At 35.1% G+C, this 24,480-nt stretch overlaps 2 protein-coding genes across 4 annotated transcripts in view; one reads left to right on the forward strand and one right to left on the reverse strand.

Moving 5' to 3' along the window:
• Positions 1 to 24,480, reverse strand: part of LOC128983549 (uncharacterized) — a 58,184-nt gene that overhangs the window by 6,980 nt on the left and 26,724 nt on the right. For all 3 annotated transcript variants that reach the window (XM_054402860.1, XM_054402859.1, XM_054402861.1), the window contains exon 5: positions 4,459 to 4,790. In XM_054402860.1, coding sequence (XP_054258835.1) covers positions 4,459 to 4,790 — 332 coding nt within the window. The remainder of the gene's footprint in view (positions 1 to 4,458; positions 4,791 to 24,480) is intronic.
• Positions 12,790 to 22,647, forward strand: LOC128983548 (ATP-dependent DNA helicase PIF1-like). Its single transcript, XM_054402858.1, has 2 exons — positions 12,790 to 12,820; positions 21,138 to 22,647. Exon 2 carries the CDS (start codon positions 21,173 to 21,175, stop codon positions 22,625 to 22,627), a length of 1,455 nt encoding a protein of 484 aa, XP_054258833.1. The 5' UTR covers positions 12,790 to 12,820; positions 21,138 to 21,172; the 3' UTR covers positions 22,628 to 22,647.

Consider the following 24,480-nt stretch of genomic DNA (forward strand, 5'->3'; position numbering starts at 1 on the left):
CAGCAACCGTACGTTCTGAGGACATCACGAAATATTGATGTTTTTGTATCAAAATGCTTCACAATTTGCTGTAAATATCAATATTATACTGCATTTAAAACCTTATTTCCGTTCGTTGAATTTGAGTTTTTTTGTTACGGACCATACTTTGTGAGGACCATGAAAATAGTCCAACGCACTGAGGACACATGCAAAATGACCGTTAGTTGAATAATTGCAGACTATCTGAGGACTATTGTTTTTGATCATCTAAGTGAGTACACACCCAAACTATGTGAGGACTTTTATGTATCATGTGAGTCTTTCTCGTTTGAGTTAAACAGTTGGGCATCGTGTAGTGGAGCACGGCAATTTGGTCTAAAGCGAGAACGTTGCTTAGTTCACACATGAAATACATTTTACTAACAACATTTTTCAAGGGACCCAAGAGAGTAGGGTTAAGAAAATTGATAGTAAATTTAACAACCCCGCCGCATCAATCCTGCACACTAAGCAAATTTCAGTTTGCCTAATTGGCATATGCTAACTAAAGTTTTAGTGATAGACATATTGATGGAATGCGGCGAACGAAGGCATGCTTAAAGTCCTCGGAGACTACTTTGCAGACTGAGCATTTGAAGAATTTAAAAGACATTGTTTCTAGAATTTGGAACTTAACAGGTTAACACAAGTTTGAATGTTAGACATATTGATGGGGTACGATGAAGGAAGTCATTATGGAAACCTCGTAGACAATTAGCAGAGCCTATGACGAACTCAGTACATCATTTCTATTCTTTGTAACATAAAATGTTAAGAAAAGCTGGGATATGGACAAAGTAATGGGGTTTAACATAAGAAGCCGTGATGGAGGTCATGCAGACTACTGTGTAGAGCTTCTGAAAAGATTATGACATTGTGTCTATTCTTTGTAACCTAAAATATAAATAAAGGTTAAAAAATACATAATTATTGGTTTTGACAAAGGAACTTAAAATGAAGTTTTTGGAGACTTCTGTAACTGTGCCTGAGCATGGGAAGAGTTCAAGACATGACATCTAGACTTAGTTAATGGAATTGGCACTTAAGGTAAATCGAGTTATTTATAAGTTTTTTTCATAGTTCGTAACCAAGCCCTACCCCATTTTTCAAGTTGTTTTGATTATCTCTTTTTGAAGGTGAGGTGAAATAATTGTTACCATTATTGTAATTTATATTCTTAGCCAATAATTTCGTAGCGATAATAAGCGTTCAACATAACATACTCATTTACGAGCCCTGCACTATCTCGTTGTAGGATAGGTTATCTGCGCATATATACGATTACCTTATTTTAAACAAAATTGTGATAACATGCTACCTGCGAAATTATAAGGACTAACCGACCTACCTGTGCGGCCGGTCAACTTTGGTTAGAACAGCCCTGTTTATTAAAATTGGTCAATGTTTCTTTTTGTACTTGATCGTACAGTAGTTTTTTTATTCATGTCGTACTGTGGTTATCTTTTACAATGTTTACAACTGATCAACTTTACAAATACCTAAAGTTGACGATGGTGTTATAACACCGATACATTTTCTAATTTGACACAATTTAGTCTTAGATTAAAGATGTAGCCTGGGTGAAAACTTGAACTTGGTTTTTGTTCTAGAGCTCAGAAGTCAAAATTTTGAACATAGATGTGATAACATCTTAAACTCTATTTTTATTCTATTATTTTCTCTTTTAATTTAGTTCAGTTATAACAAGTCTGACATTTTTTAAATTCGAAATGACAACGATCATGCTCTTATTTTATACACCATAGCCTTGGACACAGTTGACGTAGAACCCAGTGTTATTGTGTGGAGGAAATTATCAGAGGTGTAGATAAGAAACAGACAGAACGCATCTGTTGGTTAACAGATTGTAGGGTTAGCGCAACGAACTGAGTAGAAGCTGTAAAAGAGACAGAGATGGTCCCATCTCTTGTCAAACTAGTAACTAGATATGTCCGCCTCACACGGGTATTGGCAAATAACGGTGTCATAATCTGTAGGTAGAGAACTTGTAAAATATCGAACTATCCATATATTTAATACAATCTTCTTATATTTACATCAGTTCTGAAAATCTAAGATTTATGTTGAAAATAAAAAAAAACATTTTTCATAAGAAATACTTTGAAAACTTCACATTTTCTTTTTTGACGCATGCTGCGCCATTATTTTAAAACTTTGTGTCAACCTTTACCATATCAATTTGCCAAACTTAGCCTAGTTTGAAAACGTATAAACTATTTGAGTAGGACTATATCATAAAAACTGTACATAGCTGAGTGTAGAGCCTGAGCTTAGCCTCGAGAATACTAGGCTAGGTCTAGCTCAACTAAGGGGTAAATGTTTGCCGGGTTGATCCTTGTTGGTGTATGCAAAATCTGAAATAATTCAATGTATATAATTCAATGTATGTATAGATTTATTTAATTATTAGTTTTATCAATAAACTTTTAATTCCAAAGAATCTTTGATTGATTTTATAATGTCAATTAACTACTTTTGTATGGTTTGTTTGTCAATAAAATCATTACACAGCTTGAATAGCCTGAGCTTTTTATTAATGTTTAATTAAATTGAGAAGTTAAATAAGTACAGTACCACTAAAATACGTCAGATTATGACAAATTTTTTTTTTACCACCGGGCGAACTCTATGTTTAAATAGCCTAGGTGGCTAGGCTTATTGGACATAATAACTGTTACTACATTGAAATCGAACGAATAACTTTGAAACGAGTAACTTCGTAAAACATTATGATTTTGTTCAAAGCATTGTAGAAAGCCAGTTTATTTTTTTAATGAAGAATTCTCCCTTGGTTTTACTTTAATAGTACTATATGTCTAATAAATATACTTTTTGGGCCAAAGAATGGAAATGTCTAGAGCGAAAAAATGGTTTGGATAAGGTTTTGTTTTCGGGACAGCAGATGTTTTTGGGCGATTACTGGAGATAACCAAGGCTCAAAGAGGTTGATAAAGAACTCATGCGGGTGGGCGCGTACATTGGATATCACCAACAACTGCTTGGCGACGACCTTCAACTGGTGCCGAGGATTAAATGTATCTATTTCGCATCCTCTTCCCGTTGCAAAGCACGAGTACAATAACTAGTATAAAATATAAACAGAATTATTTAAAGTATATTTTAAACTCGCAATTTCACGCCGCCTGGTATAGCTGTAATATTACCTGTAATATTGGTGATATTTGATTTAATTTAACGTTGAACCTAACCATACCAAGCATTTTACAACCCTGTTTTTTGTAAAAAGAATATGCTAATAGTAATAATTCTTACTATTTTTGTAGCATTACAAAGTCTAAAGTTTCCTATTTTATAACAAGAGTCAAATTATCACGTGAACAACCAAACAAAATGTACTATCTTAAATCCAAATAAGATTTCAAGACCTCTGACTCAATTTTACTCAATTTTAAGGTACACCAAGTCATTAAAATAGATAATTACAAAGGACTCGGTATATTCGCCAAAAGGCTCGTTCGATATGGCAGCAATGAGCTTAACATGACAACACTGTAATAGGAAGAGAAGGAGGAAGTAAGGAATGCACTTGTGTCCTCGGTAAGACAGCGTAATTTACAGTGGCGTGTGATATAAAAAATTCAAAATGAGTCCTCTCTTGTGCAAGACAGAACTGGTGAGAGTGTATAGCGTGTGTGTCGCTCAACGTGCTAGCGCTACGTGGGAGACACAACTGGAACTAACGTGTCTGACTGACCATACCACGGGGGGACATTTTTAAATCCGTGCAAATCCGGTATTTTATGGTTCCTCGAGACCTCAAGAATGCGATTCTGGAGCTAAAACGTACCGAGGACCACGAGTGTGTCCTCGGTACGTTTTTCGTCCTCAGATGGATGGTCAAAATACACGTCAATGTCCCCCAAACGTACTATTTACAAACACACACACACACACATCACTTTTTTGGGTTCAGGGGGGCCCGAAACAGATATATCCACTCAAAACTTAAATTTAAAAATTTTTACGAAAACAATAGGCCTACTTTCTTCATAAACTATAAATAGGGGGAGAAAGTAAAATGTTAGGGATGAAGATAAGACTTTAATTGTTGCCAACAATAGTACCATGAACCTGGAAATAGAACGTATTCATAAAAAATTTGTGAATTTAATACTGCATATTGGTCAATCAATCTTCTTCTGTTAACTACACTATAGTTAATTCATGAACGTTTTTACTATTTCACCTTTTGTACTGCTACTAAACAATATGGGTACTGTACATATATTTTTCTTCATTTTATTACAATCAGATTTTTATTTGATTTATTGATTTATTTTATATTAGATTTTTTATTTGACCAAATAAAAAAAAGTGATATTATAATTATTTTACATAGTACAATTTAATTAGAGTGAATCTACAAAAATGTTTAAAACTAAGTATAGAACCAACCGGGTATCTATCAGATGAAGCTTGATCCTGTTCCCGGGTATATAGTGATGAAGCGTAGCCTGGTCCTTCTACTAAGTAGCTCGGAGGCCTGTGACCAAACTGAGGCTTGCGGTAGAAGCTGCTGTGACCATAACTTCCATAACTCTGGTGAAGGTCAGGCTTGCACAGCTTAAAGAAGCCGATGAGACCTGGAATTGCAATGGCAAGGAAGCCAAGGAGTTTCTTGAAAGATGCCAATCCCAGAATCAGAGGAAGGAACAACAACAGTTTCAGCTTGAAAAGCTTTAGGATGATCAGCATCGGGATGAAGAGCTTCTTTAGTTTGTGACGAGCTGCAACAAAGTTTAGGCCACTTTATCATTATGCTATCTTTAAGGTTTTAATGTAATTGGTTGATGCAATGGATAGATATTCTAAAATAAATATTTCTAAGTTGATCAAAATTATTTTTGACACACGAACTTCAAATCAAGATCAGATCATGGGCACAAGTTGTTGTTAGGTTTACAAATTTTGCAAAAGTCATACTTTTTCCTTTTTTGTAGCAGCAAACCTAAGGACCCCATTACAACATAGTCCTAATGTTATTTTAATAGGGAATAAATTTAACATGTTTAATGGAAATTCGCTAAGCCTGCAGGTTTGCTGGAGCAGGGGTATTTGTCTATTTAACTTGATTATGTCAGGTGCTTCTGTGACTTCCTCTATCAATTGCATCAAGATTAAAATGTTCTTTCTTTAACAAGTTTTTTTTTGTGTGAATATACTACAGTACCTATTTTGTGTTACAGTATTTGGTGTTATTTAGTACCAATCTTAAAAAAAATTAGTACCTCCCCCGTTATTACTAAAGGTTATTTACTAAAGATTCCAAGCCAATGACATGCTAGCCAGGCCATACTTGAAATTAACCCTCATATACCATAAATTGGAGCCAATTTTGTCCTGATTTGTACCTCCATTAAAAAGATTTGTACCTCAAATAGGGTTCAATGACCCTTGACCCCTCAGTCTTGGTCATGATCAAATTCAATCAAACAAACTATGCCACTATTTAGTACCTACTATTGTACCTGTTTCTCGAATTCGAGCAATTGCTAAGTTTTACAGGCGTTATTTTAAAATGAATAACAGTCATAATTTCTGATGACTTTAAACGATACGACTCGAAGATTATGGAAATACTCAAGATGTACATAACAGATTGCTATAATAAACATTTCTTGTAAATAGTGTTTTCTACAAATAGCCTTACTCATAGCCGCATTAGGTTTTACATAATAACACGATTATAAATATAAAAAAACACATTACTTCTATTTCTTCTCCTTGGTGGTATTCTATGACAATTTCTATGTTTCCAGTTTACAAATCGGCTCTTTGAATGATTACTAAGAAATGCAGCACGGTGTTAATTCAGTTTTCTTTTTAGTATATCAACTTATCCAGGCTCTCTCGCTTTTTTCCATTGTAATATTTCCGCGAACTCAAATTCAAATAGTAAATACTGTATTCCATTTCAACCAAGTCAGTAAATGTTTGTAGCAAACTCCTCGTTCCCACCACCACCCCTGGCTTAAGTCTGGGACTTATTTGCCAGGCCAATTCTCCGTGAAAATCTTCTTTCTTTTTAGCCTTCAGCCACTTTCAATCCTGTGAACTCACCTTATAATATTCATTTAGGCTAGGCCTATTCTATAAATGTTTAAAGTTAATAAGTTGACAAAGATATATGAATTACAAAAGGTGTTTCATTTAAACAAATGAACAAACATGCAATGAGAAAAGGCTTGACGTTACAATGAAAGGACTGACAATGGTGTGTGGGGTTGAAATTAAAATTAAATAAAAGATAAATTTGAATAATAACTTAAAGGTTCAAATAATTTAGATGTGATATATCTCAGGGTAGGGTGTCGTGCTGGCTTGAAGGCTAATAATTATTAATAAATTTAATAGTGTCCAAATATGCCTAATTAAGGTGTTAAACTTACAAATCCCAACAATGAAAAATCTAATTTTGATGTTGTCCAAAGGGAGGTCCAATTAGCACTGAATTAAAAGAGTTTAAAGGAAAGTTTATGAGTGAAAATTTAAAAACGTACGTTTTCATGTCCCTGGCCTTTTACTTCGTAGATACTGGATTTGTAGTTTATTATTATGTGTTTTAATATTTTTTGGGACGGGAGCAAAATGTTACACATATTTATTTGGTTTTAAATAGGTTCTAGGTATTTTTTATGTAATTTTAAAGTCTCGAAATTCACGACCATGACGTGTCCCTAGGGTACATTTTCCAACTTTCACGCTGTTTTTAGACTAATTAACAATTAACTAGCCGAAATATATAAAGCCATATTTTTATGTCATCAATGGTTATTAAACTTACAAAAAAGGAGCATATTATAATTTTATTGTCATTGCAAACTGACTACCATGACAAAATAAGTCTGTCCCTCGATTTGGCATCACGACCATTTGGGAAAAATTTTCAACTTTGGAGCACGACAGTGGCAAGCCTGGCGTCGATGGAGTCAGTTGGTTTTAGAGACTAGTTCGGGGTGTACGTCAGGATTGTAGTGCTGGTCGTTTCGAGTTGAAAGGAGGAATTACAAGATTAATAAAGGAAAGATTGTGTTTTTTGTAATTTTGGTGTGTCCATGACCGTACGTAGTCATTCGATGAAGTAGACATGGTGTTAATTTTTGTTTATAAGATATTTCAATTGCTAGATTAACCTAGAAGTCCACTTTGTATCCTCAAACATGAGGTGCAGGGCTACCGCCAGAACAGAGCCAAATAACACGTAATTTCACGACCAAAGTTTCACGACCATCGCGGGTTTTTTCACGACCAATCCAGCCTTATGGATTATAGTGTGTTTGGTCGTGACAATAACTTTAATATAATTGTAATTTGAACAGTTTAGTTCAATTTAAACACTTATTTTTATTATAACTAACAGTATAGTTGAAGGATTGTTTAGAAAGATTTAGATTATTTCAGAAAATTCACGACCGTACCGCTTGTCCCTGACCATCACGTTTATGATTTCTATCATAAAAATTTCAAAAATTAAAATATCGTCATATTTCAATGTTTTATACACAATAGAAGCACACCTCTATACAAACATAATGATTTTTCGGGTCTCAGGTAAGTTTTTTCGGAGTTATTAAAACTTAAAAAGATTTTATTGGCTTTTTTTCAATTTTTTGAGTTTTTTAATTTTTTTCTAGAAAGACCAAATATACCAAAAGCTCAGTGACCTTTTTATTGTATAATGGTCATAAAAGTAAATTAGTTTATAGCAAAACATAGTTATAAAAATAATATTAACTATTTTTAATATTCATTTAAACGTCTGTTATGGTCGTGACAGGATTTTGTGTTTTTCCACTAAAGATGCTCTTTTTTAAAAAAATACCAAAGATATTGCGTTACCATGGACATTTTATGAAACTTCAAATGTTAATAAAATAAAAATAATAATAAAAGTTTTGAAAAAAGGGGGAAAAAATTTGCAAAGTGCTTTTCCTGAAAACGTACGTTTTTAAATTTTCACTCTTATACTTAATTTTGAAGATAACAATGATGGAGTTGAGTCCTCTTGAGGTTTAGGCTACTGTGATATAACTTTATATAAAATGGTCTTCTTGATGGATGAATTTGATTTAGATAAAATTTTGACTCCTTCTTCTAACAATTTCAACTTCTCAATGGCTTCCTTCTCTTTACATTTCAATGTTCACATCATTCATTGTTGAACACATGGATCACTTTCACTGCTTCTTAAATTTTGATTCCTTAAGGACTAGTTTTGAGATGATATTATACAAAATTTTGATGTATTGCAATTTTCTTACGCATTTAATAAATAATTAGGTTGTGGGCTTTGTAAAAAAAATATAGGCTATGGAATGAATATTATTAATGATTAATTGAACATATCAATGAAATTATATAAATTAGGAAAATGAATATTAGGGCAGCCTTTCTGAGGAGTGATTATTAACAAAGGTGTATGAACAAAAGTTAACATTTAAAAAAACATAATACTAAATAATGAATGAAATGACATGACATATTACAATCCTCGTCCAGACACATTATGTGCCCAAAAGCATAACAGCACGACTCCCTTCCCCATTCCGTCCTGAGAGATAGGGATCATTGAAATTCACTCTAACCATACCTCTGCTCTTCATAATCAGGTTTTCATTCCTTTTCTTTCTTAGTTTTTTATATATTTTTTATTTTTATTTAAAAGCCTGTGTGTATCCCTGGTTTTTCCTATTTCCCTAGCTACTTTTCTAAACGTGTCAATTGTTTCCTTGTCAGTCATCATGTTTTATTTTCTCATCTCTAGACCTCTTATCCAAGACTTATTCCTGTTCTCTCCTCTCCTATTTATCTCTTGAAGTGAACAATTTATAAATACATGACTTGTGGTTTTTATTTCTCCACATCTACATATTTCCTCTTCCACCAGGTTAAATCTCCACAAATTCGCCTTGAAATTTTCCATGTCCTGTGACAAACTGCGTTTCATAATGGCCCATCTCCCAATCTTGTTCCAGTCTCTTTCTGATGTTAGGTATATATCCTAACGTTTATTTTTAAAACGTTAACATAAAACATTCTGCTCCCAACCCATTTGCCACTCATCTAATATCTCATCTCTTCTGTTTCCGATGTAATCCTACCCGCCTCCTTGTCTTCCAAAATCAACAGCTTATGCAGCGATTATCCAACAGTCCTAAATTGAATGTGAAATCTTTAGGCGGCTGTTGGAGAGCACACTAAAACCCAACACGGAAGGGTGCTTGCTGTATTCGGCTATCAACGACAATAGTATTATTTGTATTTAGTTCACGTCTACCAGTTTAAGTTCGTCGGCCTCCTCCTATTGGCCGTCCTAGTCAACGTCTTAGGCTTCATTATGTCGAACGTTTTTTTGGTTATTTTTTGATTTTGTGCAAATAAAAACTGGTTTAAAACACTAAAACATCAATCTTTTCAAGTAATTTTAGTATTTATAACCAGCTGTTTCAAATATTAGTGTCAATTTCAAAGTATTCATCTGTTCAAATGTAAACAAACATTATTTTCTCCCTAAGAATAACATGGGAACTTTGAAGGCCACTGGGGTAGAGCCCTGATGGAATTCCAAAGTTTTTTTGTTTGATGGCAAAACTACATGCTAAGACCTTTATTACGACACCTTGGACATGGTGATCGGTAGCACCACCGCTCCAAAATAATTATGACAAAAATATGCCTAGCGTATTAAATATATAGATTTTGTATTATTTAGTAATGGTACCTGCAAATAAAAAATGTGTACAACCATGTAACCCAATAAATAAAGGTTTTTAAAGTTTTTCAACTACAACCTAGAATGTCACTGGCCCGGCCATGACTGAATTTGATCAAACAAACTATGCCACTATTTCGTAATTAGTAGGTTTACCCATTCCGTACTACAGTAATACCACCATTTAAATAATGTATACCACACATCTATGACCCAAGAAATAATATTAACACGTTCGCTGCTACGGACATTCCGGAACGTCAGCCGGGCCACGGCGCCAGGAGCTAGGAACGTTCCGGAACTTCACCGTTCATTGTTGTTTAACGTTTCCATGGATCAGCCAGCTCGTCACGAGTGTATTATATTTCTTTGCAGCTGGTGGGGACGTACTTTTCTTCCAATAAAATATAGTTTCCCAAAATCACCACCAGGGTCGTTTAGAACAGGGCTTTGTCCCACCTCTTTCCTGCTAGATAGTGACACTACTTTACCGACTGCAACCTGGCTAGTGCTGCTATCTATCAGAATCACTTAGTACTATGTCCAAAACCAGTCTTATTGCACAACAATGCCATCCAGTATAACTACTGTTCATTTATTCATTTATTCATGTAAATTGTCACAAATTACACCATATACAGAGGAGTTTCCTCAATGGTAGATGACATGTCAAAAATATGATACAAAAATGTTAAAAACTAAATTAATGTAACTTAAACATAATGAGAAAACAAACTCTCCACATGAACCATTTTACAAACCACTATTACTATATAAAATGAAATCCTCTACTGAATAAAACATATGGCTCTTTAGATAGTTAACAAGTTTTCTTTTAAATGCTTTGGCAGAAGATTCATTGCGAATATGAGAAGGTAGTTTATTAAATAATCGGCTGCCTGTATAGAATGGTGTCTTTTCAAAAGCTGCTGTTCGATGTATCGGCAAAGAAAGATTACAATTACGTGTAGGATAGTTATGTGTAGATTTTAAAAGAGTGAATTTGTGAAAATTTTCTTTGACAAATAGAAGGGTATGTAGAATGAAAATGCAAGGTAAAGGCAGAATATCTAGTTTCCTGAAAATTGGTTTGGCTGATGCAGTATAGGGGGAATTTGTCATAGCACGGACAATGCTTTTCTGAATCTTAAATATTGCTAGAGAAGACTGTGAGTTGCCCCAAAATATCACTCCATATGTTAAGTTTGAATAGATATATGCATAGTAAACCATTTTCAAAATGTTTATCTCCAGGATTTTTGATAAGTTTAGAATTAGAAAATGACCTTTATGGAGAATTTTTGATAAAAAATTTACATGCTCATCCCACTTCAAAGAAGGATCAACGTGTAACCCTAAGAATTTATAACTGAGTGAAAATTTAAAAACGTACGTTTTCAGAAAAAGCACTTTGCAAATTTTTTTCCCCTTTTTTCAAAACTTTTATTATTTTTTTTATTTCATTAACATTTGAAGTTTCATAAAATGTCCATGATAATGCAATATCTTTGGTAGTTATTTTTTAAAAGAGCATCTTTAGTGGAAAAACACAAAAGCCTGTCACGACCATAACGGACGTTTAAATGAATATTAAAAATGGTTAATATTATTTTTATAACTATGTTTTGCTATAAACTAATTTACTTTTATCCTATACTCTAATACGAGCAATGTTTGCTTGTATGTATGTATGTATGTATGCTTGCTTGCTTGCTTGCTTGCTTGCACCAAGATCTCGAAAACGGCTCCGACGATTTTCTTCAAATGTTGTAAATAGATTATTTTTGGCCTAAAAACGAGTTTACTACAGTTACAACTGCCAACAAAAATCTAATTACGTAGAAAAATGAAACTGAAAGTCACATTTTTTTAACATTAGTCTTATGGGTTGCTAAGTAACCATGTTGGAAGAATTAAATAACAAGGAAAAAGTAAACAAAAGACTTGTAAGTTAAAACATGTGTTCATAAAGGCATCTACCCACAGTATACTAGAAATTACAAAATACAGTACAAAAGCAAAAACATCAGTTGTTACTATTAAGCAAAGATTATGCTGAAGATTACTGGATACAATGTTTGTAGTAAAGGCTAGCAGTGCGGAGTGTAGGAAGCGTCTGCGGCAGTTGGATTAATGTATCTAAAATACTCAAATGCTACGGTTAGATTCCCCATCCTTATGGAACAGCTGAAGCCAATTTTATTGGTAGTTCTGTCCGGTTTTCTGTAGATGTCGTTTTTGTCTACAATCTGTTTCTATTATTTTAGGGTTAGTTTCTCATTATTTGTGTCTCACTGTTTGGTTATATAGCTAATGGACGAGTTATTGTTTATGATTAGATAGTTTTATTTGGTTAAACTAGGGTTTAAATTACTGAAATAACAAGAAACAAATTGTAAACCAAACACGACATCTACAGAAAACCGGGCGGAACTAACAATAAAATTGGCTTCAGCTGTTCCATAAGGATGGGAAATCTACTAAGGGACTATGTTTTATCATGTTCTATCCATGCTTAAATCCTAAGAAAAGGGTAAAATATTTATGTAGTATGAAATTATGGAAAAGTGGTAGGCCTATGTCAATTATTGTATGAGCTTTATGCAAGCACATACTTTGGTAACTATATATCTCAACTCTAGAAGGGTAAAAAGTGTATTACTACATCACTAGCTCGAAAAAAAGTCGAATATATTTTATTCTTATTGTGGCCAACTTTGTTTAAAATCTAGAGTCGACTCAATCCGATTGGATTGTATTATGTCATTATGCATTATGGCAAAACTTATACTGAAATAAATAATTACAAAACTAATACTGAAATAAAAATTTTGCATTATGCACATGTGGTTAAAAGTCACATGTTTGTGATTAACGTATCAACAATAGAGTTTTGTTTGTAAACATCTTGCCTCAAAAAATTCGTTACTAGATGGAAATGTACTCAACAAAAAATCTGAAATCATGAAAAGAGGACGACCACCAAATAGAAGTTTGAAGAAGTTGGGGAATTTCTTTAAAAGTCACAAAGCTGATGAAGACCAGGTAAGTTATAAAATATATACCTTTACTAATTTAATTACATACATTAAATCCGTGTGATATGTCATTACTAGCTTACACCACGAATACAGAAATTGGAATAGAGTTGCTTATTTTATATTTCTCTATAGCTCATTGTGTGAGGTACATTAAAAAGTTAGATGACAATTTACAATTTTGTGAACATCATTACATTGAAATAGTTATATTTTGTTTAGGATGGAACAATTCTATAAAGGTAGGATAACTAAGGAATAAACTTATTTGTTTAATTAAAAAATTTGAATTCTTAACTTTTGTCCAATTTACTGGTCATTATGGTTAAATAAATATAATGATGTCAGTTTCTCTAATAAATTTTAGTAGTTAGGCAAGCTCATGAGGAGTTTAAGGTAAGTTTTCAATACTTCAAAACCTGTAGATAAGAATGGTTTTGTATGAGCTAGCATCCAATTATAAATTTGTAAAATCTAATATCATTCAGGAATTTGTTCTATTGAAATAGCAAGAGTGTTTCAAGCAGAAAGTTTGTGCCTTTTTCACCCAAACAATAGAGAAGCAGGCTGTAAGTTGAATGTGACATGGTGGGGAGACCGTCTTGAGCATTGTCCTACACACAAATATCTTAGTGTAGTGTAGTCTTACTTCGGTCCAAAAAGAGCTTCATATCACGGACACGAGTTCTGGATGGATCACTCTCAGAGCAATCGGATGGAAAGGTGGGAGGCCAACCCTCCCATACCAGCCAGGGAGGAACTGGCTCCTGGTGGATGCCTTCATTACACGGTGTGGAAGACTCAAGACCGAATCAGGGTCGAGGTACCAAAATGCAAGACAAACATGCAGAAATGGGTCTCTTACAAGACGAAGAAAACGTCTTGTGTGCGTGTGGTGTTGTTCAGGATCCCGGCCATGTACTGATGTCCATGCCTAGACCACATTAGATTACCTTTTACAAGCGAATGACAAAGCCATATTGGTAGCTAATTTCTGGAAAAGCGAAGTCTGATTTCCGGACACGGAAAGTAAGTAAGTAGCATTGTGGAGGAAGAGGTAGGCTATAGGGTTAGTTACCATTTTTTACGACCTTTAGAAAGGAGCTTAAATTTTCTTTCTTTGATCAAACATTTTTTTTTTATTTCAGGCTGCAAAAGAACCTGATCCTGAAGGACCTGAGGGGTCTGGTGTATGTGTCTTAGAAGTTCAATCTGAACAAAATGTGAGTCTTTATTATCATCTCAACCGTATTATTAATGTAAAATTATTCAAAAGTATTAATTTATTTAGTTTATAAATATTATTTTGTGATAAATTAATAATACCAATAACTAATAAAGTAGGTAAGTAATCAGTCACCAATTTTACGATCTTTGAAAAATAGCTTACACTTAGATACAATTAAAATTACCTTTCAACAAGCATAAAAGACAAATATTTAAATTTCAGGTCACAAATGGACTGCGCATGTTACCAGATCAATCAGATGAAAATGTGAGTATGAGTAACTATACCTAAACCGCATTGCCACAGTAGGCTAAATAATTTTAAAAAGTTGAACCATTCTTTTTGTGGTTAATTCATATTTGAAATTACATTTAATGTACTGTAGAAAAGTATGAGTTTGGTTCAAACAGAAAATTTAAAAAAATATTCTAATCACGCAAAAAAATCTGTCATTATTGTTATTGTATGCGGTTAAAAATTGCATTACTCGATTTTTGGACAGTGTAAATGCCTTATGTACCTAAAGACCGGAATAGAAAAGATAACTTTTGCAAAAAGTAACCATTAATGGTGGATATAGGTTAGAGGATCATCATATATTTTCATGAGTCTTTACTGTTGCTAGTAAACAAATAGACCTACTGGTATTGTTTGTTGAAGTTGTTATACATTTATTTTTATTTTCCATTATGATAAATTATTATTCTTATTCTGGTATTGGAGTATGCCAAGAGTAAGTATAACGCAACAAGTGTAGATAGGAATATATTCTAAAATTGGCCAGGTGATGCTTCAATTTTTACTCTCAGTAGACTAGGATACAAATGTTGCAGTATTACAAATTAACACAACCTTAATACAGATTTTTTATTTGTACAGCTGATGACTTCCAACAAACCCATTAGATGTGCAAAGATAAGGGCTCTGGAGATAATTTCTGATGTAAGTGCTCAAATAAGTCAATCTATGGTGGAAGAAAAGGTAAATTATTTTGAGCAAAGAAGAATGTCAGAAGACAGCCAGGCTCGTGCCACTCGCCTTGAGGAACAGCGACAAAGAGACGCCAACCGCAGGGCTGCCGAGGAGGAGGACAAGCGAGCACGACGCCTCGAAGAACAGCGGCAAAGAGACGTCAACCGCAGGGCTGCCGAGGAGGAGGACAAGCGAGCACGACGTCTCGAAGAACAGCGGCAAAGAGACGTCAACCGCAGGGCTGCTGAGGAGGAGGAGAATCGAGCACGACGCCTCGAAGAACAGCGGCAAAGAGACGTCAACCGCAGGGCTGCCGAGGAGGAGGACAAGCAAGCACGACGCCTTGAAGAACAGCGGCAAAGAGACGTCAACCGCAGGGCTGCCGAGGAGGAGGACATGCGAGCACGACGCCTCGAAGAACAGCGGCAAAGAGACGTCAACCGCAGGGCTGCCGAGGAGAAGGACAAGCGAGCACGACGCCTTGAAGAACTCCGACAAGCAGCCACTATCCGCAGAGCCGCCGAAGAAGAAGACGAGCGTGTTCGACGGCTTGAAGAACTGCGGCAAGCAGCCGCTATCCGCAGAGCCGCCGAGGACGAAGACGAGCATGTTCGACGTCTTGAAGAACTGCGGCAAGCAGCCGCTATCCGCAGAGCCGCCGAAGAAGAAGACGAGCGTGTTCGACGGCTTGAAGAACTGCGGCAAGCAGCCGCTATCCGCAGAGCCGCCGAAGAAGAAGACGAGCGTGTTCGACGGCTTGAAGAACTGCGGCAAGCAGCCGCTATCCGCAGAGCCGCCGAGGACGATGACGAGCGTGTTCGACGTCTTGAAGAACAGAGGCAAAGAGATGCCAACCGCAGGGATGCTGAAGTGGTAGACGAGCGTGCTCAACGCCTGCGAGAACAGCGTCGTCGTACAGCTGAAATACGACAGAATTCTGAGCGTAACCAACTTCAATCCTATAAAGCCGCTGCCTCAAGCCTCGTAGAGTACAGCAATTTGGGAATGTTTGACATCGCATGTGTTCATTGTGGTGCTGTTCATTTTTTAAAAGAGAGAGTGCAGAACAGAATTCACCCTAATTCATTTGGTGACTGTTGCCTTCATGGTCGCATTGAACAACCCGCGCCAGAGTTTCCCAATGAATTGGCATTGCTGTACACAAAACAACACAGACTAGCCAAACAGTTCCACGATAAAATTCGAAATATCTCTGCCTGTTTTGCTTTTTCTTCATTCAATGTTGCTGATGACAGGACTTTCAATAGTAAAGGTATTTATACATTTACTGCTGGTGGACAAGTGTATCACAAGTTAAATTTGGCGGCTCAGCCAGTCAGCAACAGTGAGGGTGATTTGGAAAGACCTAGATATGGCCAAATGTACTTCATTGATCCGGAAACAGCCGTTGCAGAACGTATGAATGAACCAATGAATCAAGGCATCAATCAAGAACTAATACAGATTTTAGAGGAGATAATGAGAAGTCAAAACCCATTTTCACAGGCTTTTACGATGATGAGGGAGATAGTTGAGGAAAACAATCAACGTGCTGAAGCTCTTGGTGTCCAACCACCCCATGTCCACCTCCTGTTTGCTGAACGTGCAGGTAAAATAATACTGTTTTCTCTAATCACAATTATTTTGTATGTTATTTGTAGTTGCTGCAAAAATATAAAATCAGAAATATAAAATAAACAGTAACTAAACATAAAACTTATGCAAACTTATCAAGTAAGTTGTCTTGTGTTTGTTACTCCTCGATAAATATGATGACTCTGAAGGGAAATTTAATTGAAGGGTCGCCACAACTAACGTTTTGCTGCAATCTCAGTACTAAACTCTGAAAACTTCCATATAAGCATAAGTAAGTGCGCCGTAGCCTTTTTTATTTCCTTTCTCTTCTCTTCTCCGTAGCTTTCTATATTGCATGTAAGAATAACTACAACAGCCTGTTAAAATAATAATACCCCCGCCGCAGCAAACCTGCAGACTAAGTGAATTTCCATTTGCCTGATTGGATTTACACTAAAATGTCTCCTGAAAAGTATCACATTTATTCCCTATTTTAATAGATTAGTTTAACGTACTTAGGTTTGCTGCAAAAAGATGTTTTGTGGTAAAATGTTAATAGTTTAGTAAAAAATGAATGTATTTTACAAATTTTATCAAAATATGTTCATAAACAAGCAAACTAAAACAGTTGACTTATTCTCCATAAGAATAACATAGGAATTTTAAATTTACAATTTTTTGGAATTTTCTCCGTAACCATTAGGCGCACAATAACGCTTCAATATATTAAATTATTTGTTTTTTAAGCTCTACAAAATGGTTTGGAAAGAAATTATGAAATTTTTTGTTTTTAGGGTAAAAAACATATTTTTATTTGTGTCATTTTTCTCTTAGAACTAAATAACGATTAAAGTTAAGATTTTTTTGTTTTTCATATCATTAATTTACGATGTTTACTTTTAGGCGATGATCCCAGGCGATTCAACTCACCAACTTATAATGAAGTTGCTGCTGTAATTACATTAAATGCAGACCAAAGTATCCCGGAAAATGAGATGGTTATTAAGGAGCGAGGAAAACAGTTAATAACGCTCAAGAACATTGACAGCCGAGTAGAACCATTCACCTACCCTCTCCTCTACCCAAAAGGAACTTTTGGGTTTACTGTAGGGCTTCCTCTTAAAACGCCTTATGCAAGCCGTGCACACATGACGAGGATGGAGTTGGCTCAATACAGGTTAGCCTTTCGTCCAGAACAAGCCAAGGCTCTTCCTCCTGAACCATTGCTAGAGGGATTAGATCTAAGGTCGATTGGATTTAATGCTCTCCACTTTGGTGGTAGACTGTTTCAACAGTACGTCGTGGACACATACATCCGTGTTGAACGTGATCGTATTCAGTGGATCAAAAATAACCAAAAGAAACTTCAAGCTGATCAGTATGCAGGAGTAACACATTTTCTAAATGAATTGGCTGAAAAGAAAAATGCTACAGTTGCTGAAAAACTGATTTTACCATCATCTTTTCCCGGATCAACGAGATATTTCACTGAACACTTTGAAGACGCTATGGCAATTGTCCGAAGGTTTGGCTCTCCAGACTTTTTTATCACAATAACGTGCAGTCCAACATGGCCAGAATTAAAAGAAGCTGCATGTATTGAGCTCTCTGATGGTTCTAAACTACAACAGTTCGCCCAAGAAAGACCTGACATTGTGGCTAGGGTAGCCAAATTGAAATTTGACAGCATAGTTGAAGATATCAGTAAGAAACAGATTTTTGGGAAGTCTTCTGCTTTTGTTTACACTATAGAATTCCAAAAACGAGGATTACCCCACCTACATCTTCTTGTCATCATGGCAAATGAAGACAAACTCCGGTCTCCAGAGGAAGTAGACACTTTCATTTCGGCAGAAATTCCTAATGATGACCCAGTTCTAAGGGAGTTGGTCCTCAAATGGATGATTCACAATCCATGTGGCGAACTTAATCCGTCTGCGTCATGTATGGAGAATAAGGGTGGATCAGCTAAATGCCGCTTTGGATTCCCCAAAGCTCATCAAGAGTTTACGTCAATTGTTGACAACAAAAAACCGAATTACAAAAGACGGTATGACCCACAACTGGATCCAAATAACCCAGAATTTTCTCACGTCCATGCGGTGTACCGCAAAAACAGTGATGGACAAAAAGTTACACGGGACAATAGACATGTTGCTCCATACAATGGCTATTTACTGAAGAAATACATGTGCCACATAAATATCGAGTATGTTGGTAGTGTTAGAGCCGTTAAGTACCTCTATAAATACATTTATAAAGGGCATGACTGCGCAAATGTAAAAATTGTTGAAAATGTGGCCCGAATAATGTATAATGAAGCAGAAACATTTGTTGAGGCACGTTATATTTCGCCCCCTGAAGCATGTTGGAGGCTGGCTGGAAATGAAATCCAAAGGAAAAGCCATTCGGTGCAACGTTTGGACATCCATCTAGAAGGTCAGTACCGTATGGGAAACATTGAACAGACACAAGAAGATGTCGCGGACACTGGCCTGAAAGGGTCCACCTTAGAGGCGTACTTTAAACACAACTCTAAACTTCACATAGAAGAAGAGAATGGGAATGAAGTAATCTACTACTTCTACTGGCAGATGCCAGAAAAGTACAAATGGTTAGGCAAAACAAGTGAATGGGTGGTACGACAGCGAAGCTCAAAAACGATTGGAAGGATCCACACTGTGAACTTGGTGGCCCAACCTGAACTTTATCACTTAAGAATGCTCCTCTTCCATACCAAAGATGCCAAAAGTTTTGAAGACCTTAAATTTGTAAATGGGACTGCCTATTCCACTTATAAACAAGCATGCCTAGCAAAAGGCCTTACATATGATGACCAGCAATGGATTGATGGGCTGCGGGAATCCGCTTTGTCAAAGATGCCCAGTGTCATGAGGACACTCTTTTGTCAAATCTTGATTCTCGGATCACCAGAAAACCCTAAACGTCTCTGGGATATGTTTAAGGACGAGTTGGCAGAAGATTTTCTTAGAGAAGCAGAGATTTCTGGAACCCCTCTAGAAGATTCTTACAACAGAGCATATAGAATCATAGCTTACAAGCTAAATACTGAAGCTACAGAAGGTAATAATCAACTTATAAATATTACTTATTACAAAACTTAAATTAAGTTTATTTTGAGTGGATACCCCTTCAAAATGTATAATATATTTATTTATATTTTATTTTAAATGATAATATCTTTCTCTTAAACTGACAGCGAGTAGGTTAGCCATGCCGATGGTCAATGAATGTTGTCTATTGGTCTACCAAAGTTAAATATCAATCTTTAGTGAATTACTTCAACATATCATACATAATACCATATCAATATTCAATTATTTTAATGTCTTTAAAAGTCATTTCAAAATAATGATCAAAGATGATCTAATACAGTCCTTACTATCCTATATATAATACGAGTAAAGTTTGAATACTTGTCCACTCGATCTGGGAATCGGCCCTAACAAAATCGTTTATATTTACGGAATAACTAAGTTCTGTGCCAAAAATAAGTTCTAGACCAGTGGTATAGCCAGGAAAAATCTATTTTCGCCATAATATGAGTGCAAACTTTTGAAAATTTAACATGGGCCTTATGAGAAAACATTCCGCCATTGTTGTCATTTTGTTTACATTTTAAGACATAACATGACGTTCTGTACCCACGGGCACCTCAGCTTGCCCATGCTATTTGTAGCATATGTTTACACAGACCAAAAGGAAATAACAATGTGTGTATACAGAGCAAAGGAAATTAACATTCAGATTATACCATTGAGCATATTATACTATAACTGAAAAACCAATTTCTGTCAATGTCGAGTGCGGTAGTTAAATTAATGAGAGGATGGAATAATCTTTAATTAGCTTTAACTTATACACCTCCTTTTATATTTATTGGGTAGTAGATTTCTGCTAAATTTATTTCAACTTAACTATTATTTCACGTGCAATTTCACTACATTCCCTATTGTAATGAATCTTCTAATATAAGTCATGCAGTAAATGATCACAACACTCATGAAGGCTTACCGTATTATTGCCCATAAGCTGAATACTGAAGGTAATTCTTTCTCATAGTATCAATAACAATAACATACAATTACTTTTGATCAACTGATTCTATGGCTTAAATTTCAATTCTAACATTGGAAGCGCACTTGACTTAGGCTTCACATAAGTTCTAAAATATGATAAACTAACCCATACTAATTATGTACAGAATTGAAAATGCTAACTTATTATTAAATTAAATATTTAGCATTTGTTACTGTAACTCATTAGTAGATTACTTGACCATAAACTTTATTAACATTGTGAAACGTTTATATTTTTTAATGTCATTTATGATAATTGTAAAATTAGAGTGTATAATTGTTCAAATTTTATTAAATATAAGTGTGAAGCAAAATAAAAATAAAAAATATGCAATGAATATTATAACAAATTAAAATAAGAGAAAGCATTAGACTAAAATAAATTATACTACATGTTTTAATACTTATGATTTTGTAAAAAGTGAACTCAAAATAATTATTTATTTCAGGCCGAAACTTCCAATTTTGGGTGGAAAACTATGGTATGGATGACATTCAGAATTTTCAAGACGAGGGAAATGAAGAAACCCACAATGTCAGCGAATTAGAAGCCATTGGTCGCAGACAATATAGCAATTTGAATAACGAACAAAAAGACTTTGTTGATGCTGTTATGGAAGCAATAGAAGACCCGATGAGTTGCATCCCCAAGTGTTTTTTCCTCGATGGACCAGGAGGTACAGGGAAGACATACGTGTACAATACCCTCTACCATCTAATTCTTGGAAAAAATCTTAATGTAAAATGCATGGCATATACCGGCATTGCATCAATCTTGCTACCTGAAGGACGTACTACCCATAGGACTTTTGGTCTAAAAGTTCCATTGACTAGCGATTCTAAATCATCAATTCAGCCAGGCACTCAGAAGGCCCAAGAACTGGCAGAAGTAGACGTATTTATGATGGACGAAGCACCAATGCTACCAAAATATGGCCTAAGTTGTATTGACGGACTCCTGCGAAGCTTAGGAAACAGAAACTTGCCTTTTGGAGGAAAAACTATGATCCTAGGAGGAGACTTCCGCCAATGCCTTCCAGTCCAGCCTAGAGCAAATCGATCTGAGCTGATCGACCTTTCTGTAAAACGTTGCAGTATTTGGAAGTTTTTCAAGCTCTTCTCTCTTCATCAAAACATGAGAGTCAATCTCGATGAAAGTGCATTTGCTGGATATCTCCTTCAACTTGGAAATGGAGATTTGCCCACCAACAATGACTGTGAAATAAATATTCCCGATGACATTATTTCAAATGGAAATATTGTTGAACAAATATATGGCGATTGCCTAGCCAACAGAGATTACAATGCTATGAGAGATAGAGCCATCCTTGCACCTTTAAATAGAGATGTTGATAATATCAATAACGAGATCATCCAAATTATCCCTGGACAAGAAACAATTTATAAAAGTTTTGATTCAGTAAAAGATGAACCTGATGGAGCTCTCAAATTCCCAACTGAGTTTTTAAACTCAATTGAAATATCAGATTTACCACCTCATGAACTCCGACTAAAAAACAACGTCGTTATAATGTTACTCAGAAACCTAGACGTGACGGAGGGTTTATGCAATGGCACAAGACTGATTGTCACGGAGTTGTGTCCGAACATTATTAAGGCTAAAATAATTACTGGCAGTCATTCTGGTCGAGATGTCCACATTCCAAGAGTCACTCTGGATTCGAGCAAGTGTCAACTCGGATGTTCGCTGCAAAGACATCAGTTTCCAGTTCGACCAGCTTTTGCTATGACCATCCATAAGTCTCAAGGCCAAACCTTTCAGTCTGTTGGTGTTGTGTTAAACAACCCCGTATTCATGCATGGGATGCTCTATGTAGCTTTCTCCAGAGTACGAACAAGAAACTCTTTAAAAGTTGTTTTGCCATCTAGAGACAGAAAATTAACTAAAAACGTTGTTTGGATGGAAATATTCAGATGAACAATATTGAAAATGTTAGTTCATTTTGGTCTATGTAATTAATATTTAAATTTGTACCATAATAACTAGCTTACCTTACTTGAAATTATTTAGCTTGGATTAATAGTTTGTTGACTTAATTGTCGATAATCTGAAGAATATAGTCAAATTAGAATCTAGAGCAGAGGTAAAATATGTAATTGTATTATATCCTATTTTACCACAGTTGAATGCTTATCACCATTACATTTTTATAGTTTAAAATTGGTTTAAAACTGACTAATTTGAATTCTTATGTGTTTGTTATGTTATTTGTTTCAGTCTATAAAAAACAATCGTATAAACAATTTGTAGTTTTCATGTTTTTACAATAAATGCAGCCTCAGTCTGTAATATTAATTGTAACTACTGTGATATTTTTCTTTGTTTGTTTAAGAAAACTATTTGGAAAAGTGAATTGAGATGCTTACAGTTCTTGTGTGGAAATCCTTAGAACTTAAATTGCAATATTATAGCATGCCATGTTGTCTATACTCAACTACAATGTAGCCAAATTAGGATGTTTTTATTTTTTTGAAAAATAAATCACAATATTTTATTGTTTAAAGATGGAATAAATTACTATATTAATTTACATGAGAATCATCAATTTTGCTTAAAAAACAAAGTCAACTACAATATTACTATTATAACAGACTGATAAACAATTATGTTTTTGATAGATGACATTGAACAAATATTTTCTCAGAGTAAATACTAATGATTTCCCGAGCAAAGCTCGGTCCCCAGGTACTGACCATTATACAATAAAAAGGTCACTAAGCTTTTAGTATATTTGGTCTTTCCAGAAAAAAATAAAAAAACTCAAAAAATTGAAATAAAGCCAATAAAATCTTTTTAAGTTTGTATAACTACGAAACAACTTACCTGAGACCCGAAAAATCGTTATGTTTGTATAGAGGTGTGCTTCTTTTGTGTATAAAACATTGAAATATGACGATATTTTAATTTTTGAAATTGTTATGATAGAAATCATAAACGTGATGGTCAGGGACAAGCGGTACGGTCGTGAATTGTCTGGGATAATTTAAATCTTTCTAGGCAATCCTTCAATTATACTGTTAGTTATAATAAAAATATGTGTTTCAATTGAACTAAACTGTTCAATTCACAATTATATTAAAGTTATTGTCACGACCAAACACACTATAATCCATAAGGCTGGATTGGTCGTGAAAAAACCCGCGATGGTCGTGAAACTTTGGTCGTGAAATTACGTGTTATTTGGCTCTGTTCTGGCGGTAGCCCTGCACCTCATGTTCGAGGATACAAAGTGGACTTCTAGGTTAATCTAGCAATTGAAATATCTTATAAACAAAAATTAACACCATGTCTACTTCATCGAATGACTACGTACGGTCATGGACACACCAAAATTACAAAAAACACAATCTTTCCTTTATTAATCTTGTAATTCCTCCTTTCAACTCGAAACGACCGGCACTACAATCCTGACGTACACCCCGAACTAGTCTCTCAAACCAACTGACTCCATCGACGCCAGGCTTGCCACTGTCGGGCTCCAAAGTTGAAAATTTTTCCCAAATGGTCGTGACGCCAAATCAAGGGACAGACTTATTTTGTCATGGTAGTCAGTTTGCAATGACAATAAAATTATAATATGCTCCTTTTTTGTAAGTTTAATAACCATTGATGACATAAAAATATGGCTTTATATATTTCGGCATGAATAATTAGTCTAAAAACAGCGTGAAAGTTGGAAAATGTACCCTAGGGACACGTCATGGTCGTGAATTTTGAGACTTTAAAAATACGAAAAAAATACCTAGAACCTATTTAAAACCAAATAAATG

This window comes from Macrosteles quadrilineatus, unplaced genomic scaffold, assembly GCF_028750875.1.
Source record: "Macrosteles quadrilineatus isolate MER2022 unplaced genomic scaffold, UCM_ALF_1.0 Scaffold_1__1_contigs__length_201487025, whole genome shotgun sequence".
Taxonomy (NCBI): domain Eukaryota; kingdom Metazoa; phylum Arthropoda; class Insecta; order Hemiptera; family Cicadellidae; genus Macrosteles; species Macrosteles quadrilineatus.

Bases quoted from the DNA above. Each gene is read 5' to 3' on its own strand.
- LOC128983548 (XM_054402858.1), top strand. From the start codon at position 21,173: ATGGATGACATTCAGAATTTTCAAGACGAGGGAAATGAAGAAACCCAC.